The sequence below is a fragment of the Varroa jacobsoni genome, unplaced genomic scaffold, assembly GCF_002532875.2.
Source record: "Varroa jacobsoni isolate VJ856 unplaced genomic scaffold, vjacob_1.0 scaffold_258, whole genome shotgun sequence".
Lineage (NCBI taxonomy): Eukaryota > Metazoa > Arthropoda > Arachnida > Mesostigmata > Varroidae > Varroa > Varroa jacobsoni.
In genome coordinates this window covers 313,574-340,137 of record NW_019213160.1, presented here as the reverse complement: position 1 = coordinate 340,137, position 26,564 = coordinate 313,574, and the positions used below count along the sequence as shown (strand labels likewise).

The 26,564-nt window shown below is 40.1% G+C and overlaps 1 protein-coding gene and 1 long non-coding RNA gene across 2 annotated transcripts in view; one reads left to right on the top strand and one right to left on the bottom strand.

Moving 5' to 3' along the window:
• The window catches only part of LOC111258727 (uncharacterized), a 19,762-nt gene extending 3,259 nt beyond the window's left edge, over positions 1–16,503 (bottom strand). Inside the window, exon 1 of the long non-coding RNA XR_002679160.2 lies at positions 16,000–16,503. This is a non-coding gene — a long non-coding RNA (uncharacterized LOC111258727). The remainder of the gene's footprint in view (positions 1–15,999) is intronic.
• Positions 16,504–21,850: 5,347 nt separating this feature from the next.
• LOC111258739 (uncharacterized) overlaps positions 21,851–26,564 on the top strand; it is an 82,287-nt gene continuing 77,573 nt past the window's right edge. Inside the window, exon 1 of the mRNA XM_022830220.2 lies at positions 21,851–22,578. Coding sequence (XP_022685955.1) covers positions 22,552–22,578 — 27 coding nt within the window. The 5' untranslated portion in view covers positions 21,851–22,551. The remainder of the gene's footprint in view (positions 22,579–26,564) is intronic.

Genomic DNA, 26,564 nt, shown 5'->3' with positions numbered 1-26,564 from the left:
AGAGAGAGAGAGAGAGAGAGAGAGAGAGAGAGGGGGGGAGAGCAATACTCGGTTTCCACAACTTTTGTAACAAATTATAGTCGATTTATCTTGCTGTTTTTGGCCACCACGTCACTGGAATATTGACATGTATTTATACTCAAGTAGACACTATCTGTTAATATAATTACCTTGCATCTCTAAGGGGGAACATTTGGATTCACGAAATTCGGAGGTCGTCAACTACTAATTCTATCGTTTTAAAGAACGCCATGTATTTTCACGCAGATTTTACAGTCAGCCAATGGCAAGCACAACAGATATTTAGCCTCTTTTTTTTTATTCGGATTAACGCTGTTAACGTTTCATTTTTAAATAACGTACCGCTAACTATTTTACTATCCATATATAGCTATTTTTTTTCTAAGGCCCCGATAGTCCAGTGTTAACGTGGTATCCGAGGAACTCTGGGCTTGAAATCTGCAGTAGACTCAATTCGTTTCCGTCCGGTAGTCGTTGGTTATCGATCCCTAGCAACGTTAGATGGCTATGCCGGACATCTAATACGATGTATGTGCGTATGTGTTATTTTCAAGATGCATACATAGTCTATACCTTATATAAAGGATGTACTGCAGCAGTAAGAGATGATACTCGTTAAATCCAAAGCATCGCTGGTTCGAATCTCCGAACGCCTATGTACACACAAGAATATATGTGTCAATATAACAGTGACATAAAGTGAATTATTGTCTACTGCGACGTCGTAATGTCCAACAGATAAATCGAATAATTGAGAAATTTCTACCGGCATTAAATCCTGCAAGCTTTCCGCTTTCCTTATGATTCCCGAAGAATAACACACCGACCGTTTACCGTAAGGTCTGTTCTAGTAGGACTTCTTCTTTTCTTTAATAAGATAACATCTTGTCAAACTCGTTAGCTCGAATACCCATTTTACGTATTTTGCTGCTCTTTCACCTATGTATCGCGACATTTTTCGAGTTAGCTTTTGCTAGCAACAAGGAATACTATTATATTTGTAAGTGTACATACTATCGAGTCCACATATGCTATTTTGGCAAGTACATCGCACAGCGTTTTACTCTCGTTTAGCCCTATGAATGTGAAGTCTCTAAGAGCTCGCCCCAAATGTCAACTTTTGTCCGTTTTCCATGAATTTCTTCTGCAGGTGGCAGGTACTATGTGTCCTTTACTTGTCTTATATGAACTTAAAAGAAATCCGCTCGATTCAAATCGAACGAGCGATGTAGCGCTTTCCAATTAGAAACAACCTCTAATCTTCTTCTGAGCTACAAGACAAAAGCGCCGGCCCGCCCAGAAACATGTCTTTCTTAAGCTTATTAAAAAAACCGGAAACAAGAGTTTAAGGGTAAGTTTAGGGTCATCATCTATGTTGTCATGGGTGTGTGAGCTTGTCGGACTTTACAAGTCCTGTGGCTGACGCAAACTAGCTCCTTCGTTAAGGGCAGTTTCCACCCGCGGCACGATGAACGAAGAGAAAACAGAATTAAGCAAAGCAAGTACCGGGCATAAAACACAGCGGAGCACAGCTCTCAAAACTTCGAATAAGATGCGCTTGCCGAGCCTAATACGCATCTGATGTCTCGCGATTGAGAGCCTGGGCTGCTTGGCATCAGCGCCTTTTACTCCGCAGTTTCGAGCTCTAACGCTACCGGTCAGGCAGAAAATGGGCAAACGTAGAAAAGCTTTTCTGGCACGCCACTGCTGCAATGACGAATCTAGGCTCTGCGAGTAACCGTAAAGAGAACAGGCCGCAGCACTCACACACACGCATGTGGACTAGACTGTTTTGTGGGTGCTATTTACTCGAAGACAGGAAGCCGCGCAGTAGGATTAAAAGCGTCGGAGTTGTTTCAGGCAACACATGGATCCTGCGCCCTTCTTCTTTTTCCGCCTTTTTTAAGCTTTCATGATTTTCTATTCCCTTCCAGAGATCGTTATCTCTTTGTTACATTGCACGGTCAGATTCTATGGTAGAACCGTGGCGTCACCGGTGACACGAGCACGGGACTATGGAATAGTGTAAAATCTTATCAGAGCAATCGAACGAATAACTAACCAAGACCGGAGAGCGTTTGTCCTTAGAGAGATGGGGAGAGAAATGGAATTGGCGATGTATAAATACCTCACGACTTTCGGCTTTGCAGTTTTTTTGGGCTTGACTACGACCGAAGCCGTAAAGTAGATGCTCAATCGGCCTCGTAACCATTTAATCTTCAAATCTGAACAGCAATGAAATTTTGTTATCGGCACGCAGGAACGAGTGCTGTATAGACATTCCACCTAAGATTCCCCCACAACTGCTCAACTGTTCTAACAACTAGGATGGGCCTTGGCACCATTATTCAGCACTGATTCAGAACCCTGTTACGGTAGCCTTAATATTCATCATGTAACTCTTTGCTCAGGCTTTCACTAGAAAATCCAAATGTGCCTTCAAACTTGGACCACCTCTGGGTTCCGTCGGTTGATACGCAGATACATTATTACAAAACTACGGCGAGCAAGGACGCAGTTATTCGCCATAGTTTTATACAGCTGTAAATAACTTCCTTCTCGCGAAGATATTAAAATCATATGTAATTAGTATCGTCGTTGCTAGGCTTCTTTGCGGTTTATCCCCGTCTGTAACGTACGCAACTAAAGCAACTTGCTCTCTAACTTCCCGACCATTCTCTGCTTCTGAGATCCATTCTAACAACTTCTGTTGGGGATCTGTAGCTATTATCGATACATCAATGTTAGACATCCGTATCTAGAGTATGTGTCACGACTACCATTACTTATGAACTATAGATCTAACTAGTAATCAAATAACTAATGACTTGAAACGGGAAATCGAGTGCCTATCGTACCCGCACCCATAACATTGAACGTGAACGGCCTTCAGTCGAAATATATGCAGCTGAATATATAGACATTTGAATAATATGGTTGACACAGTTACTTCTAGCACAAGTGACAATCTTCAGAGAAGTTAATTTTTCATAATTGAACACAAAAAAATGTGTAATGCTCAGCAATCTTTTCAATGGGGTTATCATAAATCCCAGAATTAGCCTTAGGGGGAGAAGAGAGTGGAAATACCCAACCGTTTAGAGGTTTACGTCCAATTTTACTTTAGTCAAGCATTGCCTCAAACGGCTGCCTCCTTTTGGCACGCAACGAGGTCCGATTCCGACACGTCACCACGGGAACAGAAAAATCGTCCTAGCTAATCGAAGTGAAAGAACATCTATCTCACAGGGACGGTGTCCTTACATTACTCTATACTACTCGATTCCTCAGACGTGAATCTTTCATTGACTGACTGACAACAATGGAAATTTAGTAACGTATCATACTCACTGGAAACGATAAATAGTACCGGCGAATACTACGAATCTTATTGCTTTTTAAATAACCTTATCTTCACCTATATTAGCCCAGGTGAGTTGCTGTAGAGTCCGGCACTTGTCGCCATAAGGCTTATGTTAGATATCGTATATAGACGTCTAGTTGGCAGAATTCTTTAATAAATTTTATGTGTACACCGCATATATATACGCCAATATCGTCGTACGATTATTAGAGTGCGGAAAAAGCACTGTTGCAGGATATGTTTTAATGTAATTGATGTGACTGATCCATGTTATTGATTCAAAAAATACTTTTCTTGATCATAGAGGTATAGAGAGTCACTTCGAACAAGAAAACCATTGCTGACTGTGGTAACTAAACGCACTATTTTTAGTGGTCTGTTTTTCTATCAGCGAACCTCCTCGAGCGGTAAATAAAGTTGCAGTTCAGTTTTCCGTGCAATTTATTACTTTCTTTCGGAACAAAACTTCAGCCACTGCGTTTCTCGTTAAAGAAAAACTGTCAAATTTCTCAAGTTAGGTAAGCTACCGAGAAGACGTAATGGTATTACATCGTCTACTTTAAGCTCGAATTGAATTTTTTTTTTATAGTATTCGGATATTTTTTTTAAAATGGGATTTTGAAACATTTCACAGTATAATAGCTTCCCAAGAACGGATACGATTTTTACAGGGTTACGCATGTACACATCTGATCTGTTCATAACAAAGCATGTAAATATTGTATTGTAAAGAATAAAAAAAAAAAAAAAAGATAACCAGTTGATAAAGTGTGCAGTAAAATCCAGATTATCAATAGATAGCTTGTAGGTGATAGTGACGATCGGACAGTGCAGTCGTTATCAACGTCGTTGTTTACGCGGATTGAAACAGGTTTCATCATCACACTTTAAGGTAAGCTGGCATTGCTGGCCTACAATCGAAGCACCATCTACAACGTTATGCAGTACGAAGTCCGTTATCAAAGAAGATCGACGGAGACTTCAAGATCCTTTTTGACATTAGGTAATAGATAAATCAATGTATAAAACCCACAATGCATACGTCAAAGGCGATATGCACAGCCTCTGGGAGACTTTGAAAATATTACGGAAAAAGTCCAGACGAAGGTTTTCCCACCTTTTTAACAAATCTTATTATATATATATATATATATATATAGGAATAGTTGAATTAGGCAGTTAAAATAGCTTTAAGTCGTGCTAAATTCTATGGATCTCGCTCTTCTGATTAATTACAAAAAAAGAAAGTGATCTAATCGCGCATGTTATGTACCGGCTGTGTACAGAATTTAAGGTAAATCTATGCCGTATGGATCGAGAAGACTATATTTGATTCGAAAAGCATAAATATAAGAGGCCCTAATTTCTTCGAAAACTTTACCTACCACAGGAAATAGGGAATCAGTGCGATTGGTTTCAAAGTATAATTGTTTCCCGTTTATAAAACACACATTATATAACTCTGTCCCTTATTGCATGACCACTGAAATAGTAATTCTTGGCCTTGACCATTTTATTGCATAAGCTATATCTAAACGAATACATATATTCGAGTGAGCTCTTTTCCATATGCCAACAGAAAACGTTTTATTTATGCATCCATTCAACGTTTACTTGGCGTGTATTGTAATGTAAACACATAAAAACAGCACAATTATATACATTGCATTTGAATTTTACAGGACTTGCTAAACAAGCCAAATTGCGCGGAATAAGCAAGCGAGCGGAAGACAAAGTCGAACTATTAAAATATTGAACAATTTCGATAATGCGATTTAGAGACTTCGGCAAACGAACAACGTTTTTAGCCTTTTAAGTCCTTGCGACAGTGCGGAACAAAGGATCCGGGGTCACGGAAGTTATTAAAGATTAAAATGGTTGAATACTGCAAGAAATGACGTTCAGGGTTTACTAGTATGACGCTAAACGTTCCTACAAGAGTGGTCTATTACGACCAGCTAACTTGTAGCGAAATTTTGGGCAAATTGGCGGGAAAGCAAAAGAGTGGCTGGAGTTGACAATTCTAAAGGAAGCCGTACGATTTTTTGCAAGGAGGTCCTGTTGCCGTAAATGCGGGCGCTGAAGTTTGTCTCTAAGCAGAATTGGGAACTTCAGGCAATTACTTCGGCTTTTTACATTTCGCCAAATTCAATACAAAACAGTTAAGCATTATAGCCTATTCTAGCGTCTAAATGTTCCACGTCATACTTGCAGTGCTTGTACGTCACTACCTGCTAATGAATAGCTACTATTTGATTCCTGAGAGCTTCATAACTATAGACTTTTCATTCTACATATCACAACTGCAAATTCGAATCCGCCAACAATAAAGTACGTATTATTGTATATAGTATGGGATCAACATAGCTTATGCTGGCAAAATTCTACACTGGTTTATACAGTATATTATATAGTAGTCATCGTTGCTCAGTGTTCACACTGCAAGAGCACCGGGCATTCCTGCAAATTTTCCATGACCTTCTTGCACAGGTTTCAGGTGGCTCGTGTCCTTTGGTTGCCTTGCGCGATCCCTGGGAGGGATCGCTTTATCGAGGTAAAAAAGGAATAAATAACCTCTTCAGACTTGAAACATTGTATATCTATCTTTCGGTTACCTAGTTAGAAGTGCGAAGAAAGGCGCCGACATCATTCAAGAACATGACTTCATCATCCATGCGCTCGTCGAATTTGTCAGCTTCGTGAAGTTTGCGATTTAGAGCTTGAGTTGCTGGGCACCAGCGCGTCCTATACTTTAAGTTCGACAAAAGATGAAAGAGCTCGAGCTGCTGGTCCAAGCAGAAAATGGGGAAAACTAAGAAAAAAGGTTTTTTCGCCCGCTAGCCTTAAGACAAACTTATGGCTAATGCAGAAAAAGAATAGTGGAGCACCCACATACTTAGGATAGACTCCTCTATGAGTTGGATGTGTACCTTGTTGAAATTGTTAAGCTTTTTTCAGTCCAGTAAATTCGTAGGTGTCGCTGACTAGCTATCGTCTAGCGAAATTATCGTTTCACTGGTTACCACTCATGTTTATGTAGAACAAGTGATATTGATGCGGCGGACGTAGCACTGAATGAGCAGAGTCCAAGTATAGTCAATAACTATACTCATACTCTTTATCAGCCTGCAGAGAAGTGGCTGAATGACTCTAGCTAATCGGAAATCGAAACAAAAAATTGAGAACAGCAGCCACAAGAGTCGCAATACATTCACTATATGTAAATAAATATATATATTTATTTATATATAGTGAATATATATATATATATATATATATAGCTTCCGATAGATTATTTCATTTTAAGAAATATTAGTAGAGAGCCGTGCTTTTTCTCCAATAAATACAAGGATATATATGTGTGCAGATGTGTACCGTGAAGGGTAAGTTTGGGAATTCTGAGACATATGCTATCGAAAAACGGACCTAACTGTACGCGAGCGAAAGTATAGAATTACCTTAGATTATACAGTGGCCGCGATCGCGAGGGGTAGCGGCCACTCTTGGCCCGTGACCAACCCGGTAGCAGATTTCGAATATCGCGCGAAAGGCGTAGTAATCGCCACGTAGGGGATAGATTGGAAAATCAAGAAGGTTATCGACTCCTTGCACCATCCTGATATGAATTTGAAATAATCATTTTTAGAAGACATAGAGAATACGTACGAGAACAAATGTTCTGCTTAATACTGGTAAGCTAGAAAATAAAATAATCTTTAACAAAATCTGTAATGTTTAATAGTTCTTGAATGACGGTAAAAAGGAACCATGGAGAAGATTCTTCATAGTGATACCAAAGCGAGCGCAAGAAATGGGCTATTGAGCCATTTACCGAACAACAGGATGTGCCATTTAGGAAGAACCCATGCTGCGATATCATCTTTGTCCAAAATGGAATTTACAAGACCCTAGAGTGTGTACAATACAAACCGATAATTGTACCCATTTTGGTTTTGAAGAAGCAAACACCTTCCTCTATAGTTGTTTAGAACAGGGCAAAGAAAGGCGTCGTGATGACCATAGAACGGCATTACCGTTTAAAGTGTTAAAAAAAAAAAACGAATCCGACTTTCCATCCTATTCTTCGTGCCCAAAATCGAAATTGCTTATTCCATTACTAAAAGAGACACTGCTCTATATAACTGTAATGTGTGCAAATAATATAGTAGTTTGAAAAAAAGTTTGTAGATTATTTTTTAAAAATTTTGACGATTTCTCACAGTTCAGGAAATATGCGTATATCTAATGTCTATTTCGCATGTTTTATGCCCGCTATCGCTATCATCTCGCGACGTTCTATCAGACGGCTGGCTCCCAACACGAAACGAAGTGTGCCTATGCTCTGATTCAAATTTAGATCATAATCTGTCTCTACGATTATCGCTCAAATACGTTACTAAGTTACTATGAAAACATATATATATATATATATAGTCGGTTTTGTAGATACAAGCTATTTGGCGCATTTCTATAATGTTTTTTTGTCTTAGCGAAATTCTGCCACCAGGAAAAGTAATGAGATCCATAAACGTTTTGGAATAATTCAATTGACGAAGGTATACCACTGTTTTATATGAAGAACGAGTATTTCTAATAATGTGGTTAATCACCCATGTTATTGAAGAAACATACCGCACTTCGAACTTTCGAGCTAGTGAAAGAGAGGTTTGTAATTGTGAAGGAGTCTGAGGTATAAAGATACAAGTGCTTTAAAGACTACTAACTCGTTATAGTACATATTTTATTATAGCGCGGAATCTTCGTATTAGAACAAGCCACCACAGCGAATTAGTTATAATAAAATTTTGAATAAATGTGGGCAACTAGAGGAAATTGCTGAGGTTTGCAGGGCCTTAGGGCTCTCATTGTAACGCCGCAAAACTGTTAACTCCGACCGGGGCTCTGCCGTCTTGCCTTAACCCAAAATTTGCCATTAGCGAACTAATAGTGATAGTTCAATCCAACGAGAACTTAACCACCTTTAAGTTATATATATATATATATATATAGTCTAAGAAGAATCGAATGAGATTGTAATTATCCTTGTGATTCTTTTAACAAGCAATATCCTCTTATCCAGCATATGGCATACCTAATTCAGTTAGTTTCTTAACTCAGTTATAAATTGAATTAGCTTCTTAAACTAATGAATCTAATTGACCTGAACGAATAAAATAGTACTTTGTAACCTGTTGAATGTGACTACTAATAATTCAGTTTTATCAGTTTCACCTTTACTTTTAGGCCTGAGACCTCCAGCTTGCCAGCTTCTGTCTGTCAACGAACATTGCGATGAAGCTATAACATCATGGGGTACAATAGCATATGAGTGTCACGGCTGTTCCGTCTTAGGGAACGAAAAGAACTGAAATCCTATGTAATGGAATCACAGGCAAAAACTGAAACAGCATCTCGTTTATTTGGCTTTTATATCGACACAATCTGGTCATCGAAGCTCGTCAGAGACATCGTCATCTTAACTTTCTTATTCTGTCGCTTAGTATCAACCAGTTGAGGGGATGATGATTGCCTTCATTCGCCTATTTTAGTTCTGACTCTTGCTTTCTGTCCGTTACGTTCTTTTCACATGTCTACGATCGGCGCTCTTCGCGCGGCCATTGCGAGCTGGAACTTCGCTCTGACAGCTTTCCACGGGCAGAATCCGGGGAAGCCGGAGACGTCTAAAAAACCGGGGCCTGATACTTCGTCGTACTTTCAGGAACATACTTCTGACCTTTTTAGATTCTCGTAAGAGGAGACAATTGCCCGACGCTGGTGCTTCGCCGCCGACCGAGACATTGTTTCGTAAACACATTCGTGTATTTTCTAATGCGATTGCGTTCAAACACGTGAGTCTCTGGACTATCTGGTCGATGCGTTTCTGGCTGCTCTTGCAGAAGATTTACTTTATCTCTATTTGCCAAAAAGTCACATCCTAGGTGTTTCTGAATCATGTACCTGGTGGTTTTTTGGTCTGTGCCTGTGGTAACTAACATGCTTCACTTATATGACATAGCATTTATTTACCCAAATAACTGTATTACTTTTATCTTTCCCTAAATTCTGGCTGCATTGCAGATCTAGTATTTTTTTGGACCGTATTCGACTAATGCTGATCAGTTTTACTGCATCTAGCGTCGCCATTTAAGCTCTACGGATTGCGCAGCTACGGCGCTAGTAAATATCATGTATGCTCAAAAAGTAAGCGTAAACCTTCCTTACATGCTCTGAACTTTATATAATATCATCCTCTTGGGTAAGCCTCATTGATATACACGCCAGGGACTGTTCAGTTAACGTACTGGATTTTTCTTCGAACAATCCAATAGTTCTAGATTTGCTGTTTCCTAAGTCTCCTATTCGACTACGTCTTTCATTTCTAAAACGATTGGCTATCTGGTCTAATAACAAGCAACTTTCAACCGCGACCCTTTCCTAAAAAGTATAATCAATATGGCTTTATTGTTAAGGGGTAAAGTATACTAAAATATATTTAAATTATTACGTTTTTCTTTTTCTTCTTCTGTGTCAGACCAGCGTCAATAGCGGAGTTATCTGTATTGACTAATACGTGAGCATTTCTGTATCAGCATTACGTTCGTGTCACTCCTAATAGGCTCCAACGCGGAAGACCAACTGTTCTGTCTGCTGGCAGGTGAAGCGGTACTCGTGCTAGGCCGATACGAAAGTTTAGCAAAAGTTATGACTCCGAATCGATGCAATCATGCCAGGCATTTCTACGTAGATTTTGTCACAGAAAGTATCTCCACAGTAGGGGAAGAAACTTGAGGGATACAAATGGTGTCTAAGTGATCACCTTACGCGCATTTTACAGATTTCGAAGCAGTCGAGCTTATGCGGACCCTACAGCTCGAAGTTGTGAGGTCTCTAGACCAAATGTTTGGCTGAGAGAAAACTACACGAGAGTATGCAACTATATTTTCCTTACTGAAGCATTTTTTTTCTCAAAGATTTCCATATGATTGGCGTTGCTAAGCATGTTTTTATTGATAAGGTCGTCTAGGTTCGAATCCGAGCAAACTAGTCGCGGGGTTCGTTTCGTGCTGGGAGGCATCAGCTGCCCCAAGCAATGCTTCATGAAGGCAGTAACACTGGACGTGAAACTCAAAACATTTATTTCAGTACTATCACTAGTTAGTTTGCTATAAGAAATTCGCCGTTTTTTTCTTTCTTTTTTTTTTTTTTAAATGTACTTGAACCAGCTACACGAAATTCATCTGGATAACACAACGTAGCACGTCCCGCTTTTGATCTTCTTCGGTATGAGAACAGTACCACATTGCATTCTCCCTAACCTCAAAGAGCCAACAGCATTGACTACAGATCGACATCACGAAACATTGTGATGCCGACACCATTAAAGCTCGTACGAACCGTTGTGTCTAGAGTCATTAGTCATACGCACTGTGAGCACTACGTTAATGATTGTGCTATCCTTGACAGATGTTTGCAAGGAAGCATTACACCGCAATTTAATGAAGTATCATTATGCTTTTGTGGTACCACAGCCCGCGGACAGATCCTGGCGGGACAATTATCTTTTTCCTCTGTAGTTTCTCTTTTTTACCTACCTACCCCCCTCCCCCTCCACCCGCTCCGTCGGTTGTTTCGTCCGTTTGTGGTACCATTTCGTGATTGGTATCATTGTCGTCTGCGCCACTGCTGCTACTGGCGTGATAGAAACATTCACAGCGTCCAGTGTAAGACGTTTAGTACATTGCGTGTTAGGTCCCTCATTTGATTTCCTTATTGTCATCGTCGTCTATAGCGTTTTTGCTTTCAGAGACAACTCAGTTTTATTACGACAAAATTGGCTACAATCGGCGACGCAAACACCACTACGAGATTTACAAACAAATAATAATGGGGTGTGTGTGTGTGTGTGTGTGTGGATATTGTGCTCTTGCAACAGGGGAAATATTTCCAGGAAACATACTGAGAAAAGAAGCTAACTAATACGAATGCCTACGAGCTGTAGGCACTCATTGAGCAATATCCGAAAGTCACTGTAATCCCTAGTTCGAATGCTCGTAATAACCTTGCGTAGGAACCAATTGTGTTATATCCTAGAAGATAACAGTGATTAGCCTAAATCTGAAATAACAGCTGGTCTTCGAAAAACACTTTCCACAAACTATTGCACATAAGCAATGCAGCTTAGAAATCAAACGTTCAGTAGATCTAGCTGCAAAGAAGTCCATTCATTTCTACAATTCTCGTGTTTGTAGCCCAACTCGACATTCCCGCATCGGCGAATTTCTTGGAAAGCCCATCAGCCCTATTGCAAGAACTTCGACAAAGCTATGTCCTTAGAAGCTATCCCTTAGAAGCGGCGGCGTCGTCGTCTCCATAGTAGACATTTAAACAAACACACATAAGTCAAGCTTAAGTCTCTACAAAGATTATTTGAGCTGTGCTCGACTAAAAGGAAAGTACTAAATGCAACTTGTCATCGTTGACCTTTTCGGTTCAACAGGTTAACTAGAAAATATTTGTTCGAGCCGAAAATGCATATAATAATAATAATAAAAATAATGAAAATGAACATCTATATATAAAAATGCATAAGAATACCCGCATCAATTTGTCTACGTCCAACCAGATTAGATAATGTTTACATTGCTGTACCATAATCTAGTCGCAAGGAGCACATCTCAATGTTTAAAAAATTAAGCGGATAGCAGCGAAAAATAAATCTACGAGCGGTTCGATATCTAGCCAGCAAGTACTAGCGACGATGCCTTTGTCCATGTGAGCCTACTCAGCCATTGTAACCTTCTGCCAATTGTTCCATTTCTCTATGAGGAAAAAACCATCTATTCTATTCACGATGTAAAACCCATAACTATTGGAGGGAAGAAATGGACGAAAAAGATTCGTTAGGTTCAAATTACCCGCTATTAACTGTGCTGAAAATAAAAATACAAATCTCTGTGGGCATGCCGTCGTGAAATACGCCCTTATATATAATGCTACCTTTTATTAAATTGGTTTGTTGTTAACTATAAGGTACATGTCTGTCAATGCTGATGTAGATGATAGGCCGTTTAAGTGGCGCTTAACAACAAGAGCCAACGTGAACCATTCGAGTAATTTACACGCACACTAACGAAATGCGTCCAGCAGCTAGCCAGAGCAATATTTACTATAGGGTCGCCCCCGCCGTTGGCAACGGGAATTCTGCCCTGGTTTTTCGTAATTGAAGACGTGATAAAAGGCACCGTGACTACGTGTCGAATTATCCTTGTCCTATATGGGTCAGAAATTCAGACTGATTAATTTTCTCAAACTTCTACTACGTAATTATTATTTTATGAAGGTGCCAGGCTGAAAAGTCCTAGGATTCGCTTTTGAGTTGATGCCGACAGCTGAGCTAATGGACATAACATAGTAAGCCACATCAGCTCGCCAGTAATAGCACACGGCTCAGATGAACTAGTTGATTTGTATAATTACTATGTCTAAAAAGATCCCAAATAAGGCAAGACCCATCCGGTTGGATATCTGACAGGGGCAAGTATCTAATTGTACATACAAAAAAATAGGTAATTTCGAGGACCTGTAAAGATAGAAGGCGATAGTATAATAATAAAAATATTACATCTGAAGACAGTTAGTCACTGTTTTTGTGACATATATGATTTTCAGTATTATATTGGTAAGTCAGTCTTATATCCTGAAATGAGCTTACATCTAGGGCTCGTAGAAACAGCCACAAAGAGTGAGATAATTGGAAATTTTTAGAGAGCCCAATAAATCTTGTCCATTGCATCGTAATCACCCAGAGGATTAGTGAGATCATGCTATGTCATTGCGACGGCCACAGGCATACGATAGCCGTTACGTATCTAGGGCAAGAGATGCTAAAAGGTTTTGCCGTTCAAGACAAAGGACTGTATGATTTGTCTTTACCTGCTGGCTGCGGTGGCTTGCAAACGATTTTTTTTCAATTGGGCCATAGCTATACGACGTACTGTCTTCCTGAACTTCGTTGAAATTATTAGAGTTATAAGTAACGTAGTTAGTTAACACTAAAATGTCTCGTCGATGATATGCAGGACTGACACTGCTCTTGACTATCTACTAGCTATATAAATAATGTCTCAGTTAACGGAAAACCTCAATGTGATTGCGCTCTTTATTAGCTATCCTATGTTCTTTAGGCGAGTTGCTATTATCGTATAATTATTAGGCACGTAAAGCCCTATACCCTTAGAAGCCGCACTATTCCCTATCGTTATACAACGACGTAGATCCTCCAAAATGCCGTTCACCGAACGATAATAACGAAAAATAAACGGGGACTGACCGTAGATTGATTATAATACCAATTGTAATACCATATTTTGAATAAATTATTTAGTTGAATTGTATCCTGTGCAAAACTTCAAGTGATAGCAGATTTGTTAGAGCGGTTTTGGAACTGTTTCACAGGCCGTCGGTTATCAATCTTCCCTGACCTCAGTGAAGACATCTATAGCGTTCTCCCGCGAGCCCGATGAGCTTTGTGCGCTCTATAGGGCGATAGCAACGTTCTTATCAGCGTACATATTGCTTTGTCAAGGCTCTAAGCAACTTTGCATCTAGCATTAAACATTATCTGTCAACTGTTGGTTAGCTATAAAAATGACTGATAATTTTGTGGTGTGTAGGTGATTTTAGTGATTGATTTATATATATTGTAGCGTGACGTTATATCAAACGACGTAACAGAGAAAATCTATTGATATGTCTGGTTTTTTTTTTTATTTATACCGGACAGTTTACCTGAATAGGTGGAACTCGTAATGGATATAGTTTAATTAGTGGTTTAAATTGCGCTTAATCCAAGTATTTGCCGTCTATTTAACATGGCTATCTTTGCCTTGATATTGTTTAGGCAAAATTAAAGCCAAGGCTAATAGTTTTCTTTTGGTATTGAGCCACCCCGTCAAGTTTCATAAACGTCATAGTGCTCACAACTCGCTGGTGTAATGATGCGAGAATGGTTTGTCCCTATTTTTATCTAATATAATTCCAAATTACTTCTTATCACGTATCTTTGACAGTTTTTGACGCGCTGTCTTGCAACTATTCACAATCGACCTATTCAAATGTTGCCGACTTGTTGACATCGCCAAGTTGAAAGCCGTTGCTTTCTGCTCTTTTTTTGCAGTTTTTCTAGATTTTTCTCTATAGCCGAAAAGACTTCCCTTTCCGTTTGAGAACTGATTTTTTGAGCTTTTCCTATTTTTCTCAGCAATCTTCAGCAACGTTTACAATCCACTCTGTTTGTCAAACTCAGTAATAATGAATGTTGAAGCAACCATCAAACTGGCGAAAACCGTTTCAGCAGACTTTCCTTTTATAGAAACGTTACGTCCTGCAGAGGCGATACTGGTAACCTGTGAGCAAGCACACGCTCTAGACAATAATTGTAACGGTTAGACCTAAGACACCCAAGAACTGGAACCCCTCGGGGGTTGGCTTCATCTCCCTTGAGGATGTCAAAAAAGGAAACTAACTATTTTCTAGCAGGCCTTATTTGTGCCAGGAAGTAACCACTAATTGCAAAGCAGATTAGCAGGACGAATGACGGCAAACACTTCAACAACTGTAAGAAAACAGTGTCAGCCATAACGAAATCAATCCGAATGCTCTGTTTTCAAAACGACCAACCATACTATGGCCAGAACAAATAACTCTAGCGCCGTTGAATCCAGCTTAAATCAGTTTCAAATCGTTCTCGGGCATAGATTTAATTATCATTAATAACGGTCGTAAGTTGGCAAGCATAAAGTAACAGGGATCGCAGGAAACAGTGCAATTACTGCGTTCCTCGAGATAATCACGCTACACAAATGTTTACGTATATGTACCGTACTTATATGCCAACTTGACTGACTGAATCCTAGCATAGCTATACGAAATTTCATATTGAATTTTATAATGTACGGGTCAGTTCCCGCTTGGCTATTGTATCGCAATTCGCGTTTTTATACCTAGAAAAAAAAAGGCTCGATCTAGACCAGGCAGAAATAAAGCCATTATTCGAAATTCAAAGAAACAAATAAGCTAAAAAAATCTTGAATTTGGAGTGTGTTATATAGTGTAATTATCTAGCGATTTCAGCGCTTATCATACAATTTTCTTATGGCTTTTAATATGACCGATGGTCGGAATATCAGGGTAATGTTGGACATTCGAAATGGCTGTGTCTGTAATTAACATGAGAAAGATTTATCTGTCGGTGCATGTTTTTTTCTCGTTTTAATGGCCTCACCTTGTGTAATTTTGTCCTTGGCTAATTTTATCATCAGTTTGCTATTTGTTTTTCATTTTACCACGTAGTGCGATTTTGTATCTGTGCGAAAACCTATTTGTATGTTCTCAAAATTTCAGTACACACAGCTTAGAGGAAAAGACTTATCCACGGATGCAGATCCACTTATTAAACTCACAATATTGAACCATGAGAAAGACCCAGCGAATTTCTTCACATTTGGGCCCGTCCGCGGATTACTTCAAATACGTATGAATTATCTGCGTACAGACTTTTTTACTTTTTCTTCACGCTATCCAATTTGTCCCTCTTTTAATCGCACTGCCCTTACCTCGATCTAGCTTCCTGTTGTACTCCAACGTACATTTCGTCTGCGCCTACGTTCGCTTTCGGATCGCACCATCACCTTAGAAGGTAAATAGCTGAACGAGCCAGGTCACTAGGTATTACCCCGAAAGAGATTGCGGGCTGGAGGCCGTGTTGCCTGAAGGCAACCCGTTCCATGACCCGTTCCACATACAAACAGCCACACATGAAAACTCATAAAAACCCCACGAACGAGAGAACACAAGTATGCGATATTAGTCCACACGGGCACTGTTATCATAACGCAATAGTAGCCGGATAATGTGCGTTTTTCTTCAATGAGAGGCAAATGGCAGGCAATCGTTGATTAAGATACATCGTTATTCCCACATGTAGTTTTCTCATGGCAGACGCTTACGTCAATCATGCATATTGGATGCTTGGTTCGTTCACTGCGGCTTGTTCAGTAATGATACAAGATCCTTTTGATATTCAGTACGCGTTTTACTATATACCACAGTATCCTTGTCATTATGCCGCTTGTAGCAGATTAGTTAAAGGATCATTGATATGACACAGCTGCGAAATGTTCAAAGGAGGACGGGAAAACACGCTGGTCACAAATGTTTTCGATTGTAGTATCTAACAACAGCGCCTAAAAGACCACCATCAAGAACTAACATAAATATTTGAGTGACATTTGTAATTTCACAGTTACAATCATGTCATGCCATAGTTGGTGAAATGGTGCAACGCAAATTGATGTTTATTTCAATGGCAGCGAGATATCCGAGCGTAACAAAACAAAGGAAAGCAAGAGACGTGGTTTAAGCAGATGATGATTCGACAGGGGGCATCTGCTCCTATGGACTCCTATTTATTCTCTGTTCGAAGAGTTAATAGCAAAATGGGCTTCAACGATGGTGTTATTGGGAGAATATGATATTGATCTAAGTACGTAAGATTGTACGATATTGGTTACTGGAACGTCTGATAAGGGTTTTTATTGAAACGCTTCTTCTACTGCTCCCTACGCGTATGATATGAATTGTTTGCCTCATTTTGTTCTTCTTTACAAACCTATTTTACGAGCGTAGGCAAACTAAAGATACTTGTATAGTTAAACGAAAACTTTAGATTCTGCATAAAGTTACACTATATTTATTTGCGATTCTACTGTTGATTTCGCAGTGCTATTCTTATTAGGAGAAAGCATAGTAAGTCTGATAGCTAAATATCAACGGAAGTTAAAGGCAAACGATTAATTTCATGATTATTGTTACAAGTTACTTGGTTTTGAAAAGTTATTTGATATCACTTATTTTTTTTCTAATGATGTATTGTATTTAACGTTTCTTTCAAAGCCCAACTGCCCAAACGCAAAATAGCTCTGAAAACGAGACTCGGACGCGCAAAGACATCGCTGGGATGGCTTGTACCAGATGGGACTAATAGACAAAAAGAGTTTAAGTAGAACATTTTTTAGTGTGATTTATTACCGGTTCTTGATAATGGCTGATAACGGCTTCTTCAAGTATCTCCTCCTATGCAAGTTTCATTTGTGACATTGTCCATGCGTGACCTCTAAGTACTACATCGGTATAACGCGGTGTGGGGATAATTTTTTGCGGCTGATTCTCGGTCCCTTCTATAATAAATCATCGAGGATCTGAACCGTGAGGCGTTTACTACGGGGGTTATCTAGAAGAAGACCGACGGCATAACTAAGCCCACTTCAGTGTCCCGTCAAATTTCGAAAAGAGCAAGCTGACATTGCGGAGTGTCAGTGCCGATGTAAGATACTGTATGCTATATTTCTTTCCATTTGTTGATGATAGCTATCCTCTCAGTGGGTCCTGCAGGAGCTTTTTAAACAAATCAGTAGAATGGTTTGGTTAAAATGTGCCGTAGTAACTATCTGCTGTCGCTGAAATTCAAACCAGAGATGGTCACGTGTCTATGATTACCGACGTATTCTAAAAGATGGCCATCAACTACATAGATTATGTCGTCCCCTTGTGATAGGCAGATCTTAAACTAGTTGAGCCGTCCCAGTGACGGTCTAGTCGCGAAAATGGTTTTATCGAGCTGACAGCAAGACGATACGGCTCTTTTCAGGACAACACCGTAATGTGTTAGAACTCTACCAGAGATAGTAGAAAAGACTGTACTTTCTTAGTTCCTGAATACCATACGTCGACTTTTATGTATATTTCAATTAAACCCAGAATAGCTTTCTGATGTTAAAGGATTTGGTATACGTGTTACGCAAGCTAATTAAAATGAGCTTGACAATGATATATAATCAAATTTCTAGTCAGTCAGCTCAAATTCTGCCCCTCGAGTACTATAGAACAGACCTCTCAGAATAATAAATGGAATTACGATGATAAATGGAAACAAGATAACATCGCGCTATAAGACATTTGTAAACACCAACAAAAACCACTCGACGATGCACCATTATAAGGCTAGCAAATACTCAGCGGACAAATGATGAAATAGGAAAAAAAAATTATTATCTTTCCCCGATAGATGGGTAGCCACAACCGCCGAACTAAACAGGCATCGGCATAAAGCTCAGAGCGACTCAAGACCGCACAACGTTCATGTTATTAGGGTACACCCCAAAAATTACCAACACGATCTGGCACATATACGTTGAACTCCACAGACCTTTAAACATGATGGCTTTGGGCTGCCAGTAATTTTCAGTTTTTTGCTCCCGCTTCGTTGCGTTCTAATGTGCGTTTGTAGGAACGACAAATGTCGCGTTTAGTCTGCCCTGGCTAGATATTACCATCATTCGCCTATAAGCTAGCTGCCGCCTCTTGTTGAAGCTAGCTAAGCTACGGAACCTCAAAGTCCAAGATTGTACTAACCTGTGTGGTCAGATTAAGCGCATGGATAGGACATATGAATATCAAGCAATCGCAACTGATAGTTTCCGCTTCCGCCCTGTTTCTTCTATGGTGTCTATACCCTGTGCATCTGCCGCGTTCAACTGACGTGCTCCTGCGATATAAGGCCTATGCCAGCCACTGTTTCCTATTCTGGGTCCTTTTTCCCCGTATGTTTCATCATTCGGTAGATGTGTGAACCTAATGACGACGGGCTCATATTCTAATAAACGCCTCTCACGCCCAGATTTGCCTCCAGGTGCTCCTCTACGACTCTCGATTGATTTCTTGTGCGTCATTGTTATAACATGCACCATTTGACGGGCAAGTAGTGTACAGATCAACATTGCTGTATTAAAGATAACCAGCCACTTCGATTGTTGCCGCTAATGTAAACTGAATATGTTGGCTAATAATATCTGCGATGTTTCGGACAATCGGCCATATCGTGCGAGAGCTTCTGTAGTTTAAATTACGACCTCATTTTTTGTTGAAGGGAGAACGTAGTAGGTTTATGTAGACGTACTCTGCGTATACAGGAGGTGGTCTAATTATTATCTCATAACTAAAACGACGAGTTTATGCGTGAAATTAAACAAAGCTGATCCACCAATCGAAATTTATGTCGTCTAATAAACAATGGATTAATGACACGTTACGCAGCGAATAACAGAAAACTTAATGGAAAATGAAGTTGAGTGACATTAAACATCATGAAAACTTTAGGAAACCGATCGCAATTTGAAAATCATAGACAAGTTTTTAACAGATTTAATCCGAAATCAATACGATTCAGTGTTTGTTCCCTCCGAAGTAAGGGCTTAAGTAACAAGCGCAAAACAGAGGCATGACTATATCGGTCGTTAACTATTGGACAATAAGCGTCTTGGATTGGGAGAGATCTAACAAGTTCGACGCCACTCATCAAAAGGCGCATGGGGACTAGTAGAGTGCCCATGCGCTTTGCCCACAGGCATGCAACGCCGTCCAAGTATATTAGCATACCGATGCTGTCGTGATCGTTTTCACTGGCTATTTTAGCCAAGTTTATAGTAATGGTGCAATGTGAAAAGAGGCCATTATTAACGATCACAGTGGTTCCTCCGATCGAGACAACTGGCCGTATGTGGGACGCATGGATTATGATAGGAGCTCTGTAATAATAGACTATAGAGTATGGCAGGAGGGACGGCCGTTGTTCTCCAGCCATTGTAAAGTTCTCGGAAAATTCCACAGCTACCAACATGAAAGCATGGGCCATGTAGGAAATTAACGTAAGCTGAGTGATTAATGATCAGATTGTATTTCTTAGCAGTATCTAATTATCGCATCTATTATTTAAATGGTTTTGCTAATTGCGCATATAAATGTTGATTTCTAAAAATCTGAGTTATTTAAGTTAGCACAACGAGAGACGACTACGATCGAAGCGCCCACAGACCAAAATGCTCGTGTCGACGAGAACGTCTTTGTAAGAAGGGATATCTTATACAAGTAACAGTTGTCAATCGGCTAGTTCTCGCTGGTGGAGCAATTCTTTCTACGGATACTAAATGGCCGTTGGTAATTACGTTTTTATTCATTTAACTTAACGATACATAACATTATCTAAGTGGCTTATCTTCCAAGAACAGATTTAGCACAGAGACGGATTTGAATCGATGACTTGCCAATGAACACACGGAAAAGGTACATTGCACGAGCTCAGAACTGATCGACCAATAACAATGCCTTCCAATAACTTCGTCCTATCCATAAAAGTGTCGTATAGGCACGGTGATCTTCTCTTAGCACCGCAGACGAGTACAAATAACAGTACTCTGTGAAAATCTAATGCTGCCCTTTAGGACCGTGAACGTTAAGAAAGTCACTTCTGGCGGGCGTCGTTTATTGTTGTTCATCGCCCACTTTTATTTAACCTAGCTGTATGCGTCCTATTCCTCTGTCCCATTATTTTGCATGTAAATTCAGTTATTTTTTACCTGCCCCCATTCAGTATCGTGCACGCCGTTAAGCTAATCCCTGCAAGCCATTCGGCTCTCACTTTTCTAATACTATTATCAAGCCAGCTAGTTAAGTTCTCATCCGTGTATCTAAGAGAGTCACGGTGACGTTTTGTATGGCCGCTACACACTGTCACGCAGCTCATAGACGAAACTCGCCTTGGCTTTTCACTTGAAGTTTGATTCTCTTCTGCTTTGTCTGCTAAATTTTTGACTAAATCTAACCTTCCTATAGCAGTTATTACTGGTCCGTGGTATAAGCCCAGACAAGCTGGCTTCCGTTATATGCGTTTACAATTGTTGTCTTTCGTTTCTATAATATCATAGATATATAGCTAAATTTGGATTTCTGCCTTTATAGCGTCATTTCCCACTCCTGCCTGTTGTTAAATTCGCTTGACATTTTTTTATTCCAACAGGACTTGGACGTCTACCTATTTAAACACACAATACGTTTTTATATTTCAATCGATTTTTTCTCGTTGGATACAATACGATATACATATTTAGTCACATCCAACATGATATTCATTAGGCAAGACTGTCGTTGGGCTTAGGGGCACTAACGTCTCAGTAGTTCGCCTTGAATCGGCTCCCGATAATTTACAAACGTACGCGGATTGAGTGAGATTTATCGAACAGACTTGTGTGGACCCACAAGCAGACGCCGCTCGCAAACAGATGTCACCAGAATTAATGGATTACTGCTGATAGATTCGGCTTTAGAAATCAATATTGATAATGTAAGGGTAGCTATTACGTCGTTTTCGCTGAACTGATGGATTCAAGTGACAAGTGGTCTGTAAATTCAGCCAATTTTATTATAACGCTTTCGAAGTGATAATTCCGATGTCGATCGTGAGTATGAAATGCTGCAAGAAAGGCGACTTCATAATAGAATACGAACCCATCAGGCAGTGGAATGGCAAAGAAAAGAACGCCTATATTTTTCCACTGCCTGATGGGTTCGTCGGTGGTCACGTCGAAGTGCACGCGGAACAAGATGCGCACGTTGTTATAGCGGATCGAGTTAAGTTGTGGCGGGCAATACTTGAGGATTATCTCTCTTATTTAATATAATAAAATGCATATATTTGACATTAGCGTCACTCACTGTTGGTATTTACACTTTTCATCAGGTAAGGCTTGCTACGTATGGTGAAAATGTATACACATCGACCGTCGTGACAGACTACCTGATTCCCATGCTATTTCGTCTGCTAATTTCATTCATTTTCTTGCAGACGTGAAAACAACACACTCATTACAGTGCGGTTTGATAGTAAACAAAATGATTTTTCTTTACGTAGCAAATTTATCAGTCCGTGTACCGATCGACCAGCATATAATTTGAGTCGTTGTACGCGCCATTACAAACCCGTGCAATCATATGATGATGTCGTAGATTATATGGCATCCCTAAAGAAAGAAAAAAAAAAGCTTTTCGTAGTGAACTCATGCGCGACATAACCTCATCGCCCAAAAAACATCGCGTGCTTTTTAATGCCGGAAACAAACACTTGAAATGGGGAAAGCACAGCGAAGTGAGCCTTAGAAACGTGATTCTTTCATGCTTCAGGATGCACAGATACTTTAGTCGATCTCTGATTGGTTTTGAACGTTTTAATTTAGTAGAACACGCTGCAGTGTGAATGCTTGATTCTTGATCAAGAAATGCTTTTGAAGGCTACTTTTTATCAAGTACGTACGTTTTTTTTTAAGTTTTCACGTTTACAAAAAAATAAATGAAATTAACAGGCGAAATAACATCCGAATTAGCTAGTCTGTCGCCACAGTCAATGTGAACGCGTTTTCACCATACGTAGCAAACCTTACCTGATGAAAAGTGTACTCAATAGGCCAGGCATGAGTGTTTCTGTTGAGGCCTAAACTAAACAGGTAAATAGAGTGATTCTTGCAGCATTGAATTTGGCTGCGTGCTACAAGATCGAACGGCTCTTATAAAACCTCATAAGCCGTAAAAACAAATTTTTCTGCCCGGATATAGAAAGTGCTTAAGGTTTCCAGAACAGTCAGCTTACAGAAAGTACCTAGGCTAGTTCAGTGGTAACGAGTCATTGAAATTGATGCTAAGGGAAGGGTGTCTTTTTTTTTCATTCGAGCCCGCTACAGGACTGCTGTCAGGCTTAACATAGACTTGAAGGTTAGCAAGTATTCTATGAATTTAGTTATGCATTTTAACTCTATCATAGCTATAATTTTTTTGTAGTTGATAGTTGATTTGGTTAGCCATTCGACTTTATTGGTAAGCCCGTGGAAACGCCATACTATTGAACTACATTACAAACACTTTGACTATATATTAAATGGTTTACCTGAGTTTACTTCATTTCAAATGTTTGTTGCACTTGGCTTGGTTTTGGGAAAATGACGTGGTAGCTAGATGCTAGCGTAAAGTTTGGTCGAATGCGATCTGTTGTTGTAAAGTTGTTTAAACGGATACAGAGTACCAGAATGAAGATTTTCGCTATATGATGTCCTTCAAGTTGTTAGAAAAGAAAGGAGTAGACGCAGACCGCCAATGGTGGCTAGGTTGCGTACAAGAGCTTTTTACAAAGTTACCGAACACATAACTCAAAAGTGATTTATTTTTTTTGGGAAATAAGATTTTGAGTTTTTCGACTACTACTTACTATCTGAACCTCTCATAAGGACCACTGAAACCTATGTTTTTTGGAAACAAAAACACACATCCTTCATAAAGGCGACCACGTGCTTGGTTTGTTAGAAGAAACCGACTGTATCCTGACTGATACGTTCATGTCTGTAGCCGGGTTTCTAATAAGCCCTGGCATACTTTGAGCGCACTTGAAAAACATCTATTGATAAATTTATTACAAACTAATTTTTACAGAGAACTCTGAGGCAGATTACGAAGCATCTAAATATATTAGACTCGATATTTCTCATATCATACATTGGCATTTGTTCTAAAGGGTGGTGTTGGCAAAAAGTTATGCCGAATAAAGGAAAGCACATTTTTTGATGAAAAAATTGTCAAGTAAAGGTCGCATCGTTCAAAAAAAAAAATGAATTGTTACAACGTTCGCTACCATTGTCTTACTTACAGTTCGTACTTACTTTAGTCCATACTTATCGAAATCAAGTATGCGGTCCTAAACCTCGTTATCCGAGTAATCATGAACGCGTATTATACATCTGGCTTCTGCTACGAAGGTCCCTTTCGCTACTACCCTGTTACTTATAACGTCTTAGCTTTTCGCTGCACTAAATGTCTAGGCTGTTGATTGTCTAGCTGCTGAAGTAATGGTCAAGGCTTTCAAGTGGGTCGGATTGGCCTCCCCATTTTGCCCGCCCTCTCCCCGTTGGCAGTTTACACCATCAGCTGGACCAGCAAGTGCATATGTATGTATTCGTCGGAACTGCGTGACTGTGTACGATGCGATCGCCCACTTCCGTTGTGTCCTTTATTGAGCCGTTTGCTAGAGGTACCTGGAACACAATTCTGAACACATGTACTGTATTGGGGTCCATTTGCGTTTATGCATTAGTGTGATTGTTTATTCTGTCCATCTAATTCGACGACAACAGCAACACTATTAGTAGCTGGGAGAAGGGTCCCCAAGCAGACCTATGGTCTTCGTTAGTCCTCTCGTGTTGGTCCTGCGTTGAACCTGATCCTGGGCGTGCCTACACGCCTGCTACTTACCTGTTAGCAAAGTCGTACAGACTCTAAGATAAGATCAAGCTAGCGGAAGATCAGAGAAAAAGATAGAGAATCCTACGAGTCCGCAACATACCGGGACTTCGCTCGCTCCAAAAACGATTTCTATTGAAGGGCAGAGGGAGAGAGAACGGACGTGGAGGTAGTCTTTAAGCGAGGCGATAGCTTGCTCAAACAGGCTGCCAACATTGGCACAACATTGACGAAAGGGAGTTAGACGTCGGGTCGTTGATACATAACGGGCCAGGCACCGCACAACTCACGATCGTATAAAACAGCCCTTGACTGACTGACATATAGAGTCTAGCAGATAGAGGAGCAATGGGCTGGATGCGTGCAAGCCAGTTTAGGAGATGACCAGTGACCCAACGGAGGTAAATGACACTAAATTTTTGGTAGGGATGATCCAAGTAAAGACCAAGTTCTTTCTCCGAGTATAGGCTTCCTACAATGATGCACATCACAGCGCAAATTATGCTCATGTTTAGCTTAACAGTAACGCTGTAGCTGTCATCTATATGTCCGGCTCTACATATAAAAACCATGTCGTGTCATAGGGTCAGGCACAATGTGCATTGCTCAACACCGTGTGTTTTGTTTGATAGTCCCCCAGTCGTATGACGACCGACGAAGGCAAGGAGACGGTAAGGAGTGGGGAACTCAGAGACCCCTGGTAACCGCCTCAGTACGTATTCGTTCCCTTGAACACCAAATATCTATTCAGTGTGGACCTCCTCGCTTACCCAACCGTCAGCGCACACAGGACACCATACGCTTTCGAAAAGCACGCTGCTTCCTAAAGAAATGGCCATGGATAGAAGTCAATTGTGAGTGAGCGTTATGCATCATGCTTCGTAAATCTTTACCGTTTTCTCTTTCATACATACCTATATAGCGTTGCCCAAATTGCGGACACCGGGTTGGGTTGTATTGATTAGATCAAGCATACAACGACCTGAGCTGCACATTAGAAGACGAACCTCAGGTCGGTGATCGCGCAATACGATAACTAGCCACAGACTGGCGAGCCTACTGCCTTGGATTATACCAAGACGACCTGCATGACTATCTGGTAGGTGTAGACGATACACAGTGTTGTATTCATTTGGAATAATAGCCGTCGGACCTAGTGTTTAGGTAAGACGCAAGTATATAGGTATGATAAATAAGTTCACCGTAAAAAAAAGCGGGACGGTGTAAACAACATGTGTTCAACTTGAAGGCTGCCTATTTTTCAAACTGGACACATGTTTTTCGCGATTCCAATTTTGTCATCAAATGTTGAGGATTTGGCTCTGTGCCAAATCAAGTCCAAATTTTCCAAAAGTTTCTCCTCACAAAGCAATCCTAGTTATGTTCATCACACTGATGCCATCAGTTTCTGAAGTAAGTCGTACGAAAGGACCTTAACTTTGATATGAGTTTTTCCTCGATATTTTTTGAATTACTTCAAAGCAGATATGTATTTTTATGATTTGGAAGAAGAAAACGGCTAGAGGGAGGGCTAGATCGCGTGAATATGGAGGTTAGGATAACGTAGGCACCGCATTTTGCAAGAAATTATGATGTAAATAATGCTATGTGTGCTGGTGCACTATCGTAGCGAGAACTTTCGATTTTTTTTCTCCTAGAGTTTAGATTTATTTTGGCGGACAGCATTTAAAGTTCCTTTTGGTATTCTTCAGTGACACAAGAACTATTCAGCATCAGTTTGTTATACACAATTATCTGCTGTTCAAAAAAACGGTGGAAAGAAGCTTCGAGCTCAATGTGGATCTTGCAACTTTCTTTGGTCTGGACTCATTTTTGAAGCCCTACTCCAACAATCGTGCTTTTGCCCGTACGTCATATTCACGTATCATCACGTGCAGTGACACGTTGAAACAAATCCCGCTAATCCTTTCAGGGCGCGTTCTTCTAAAACAACTTATGCATTTGCCCTTTTCTCAGCACAATCCCTACTGCGAGCTCTCCAGGCTTC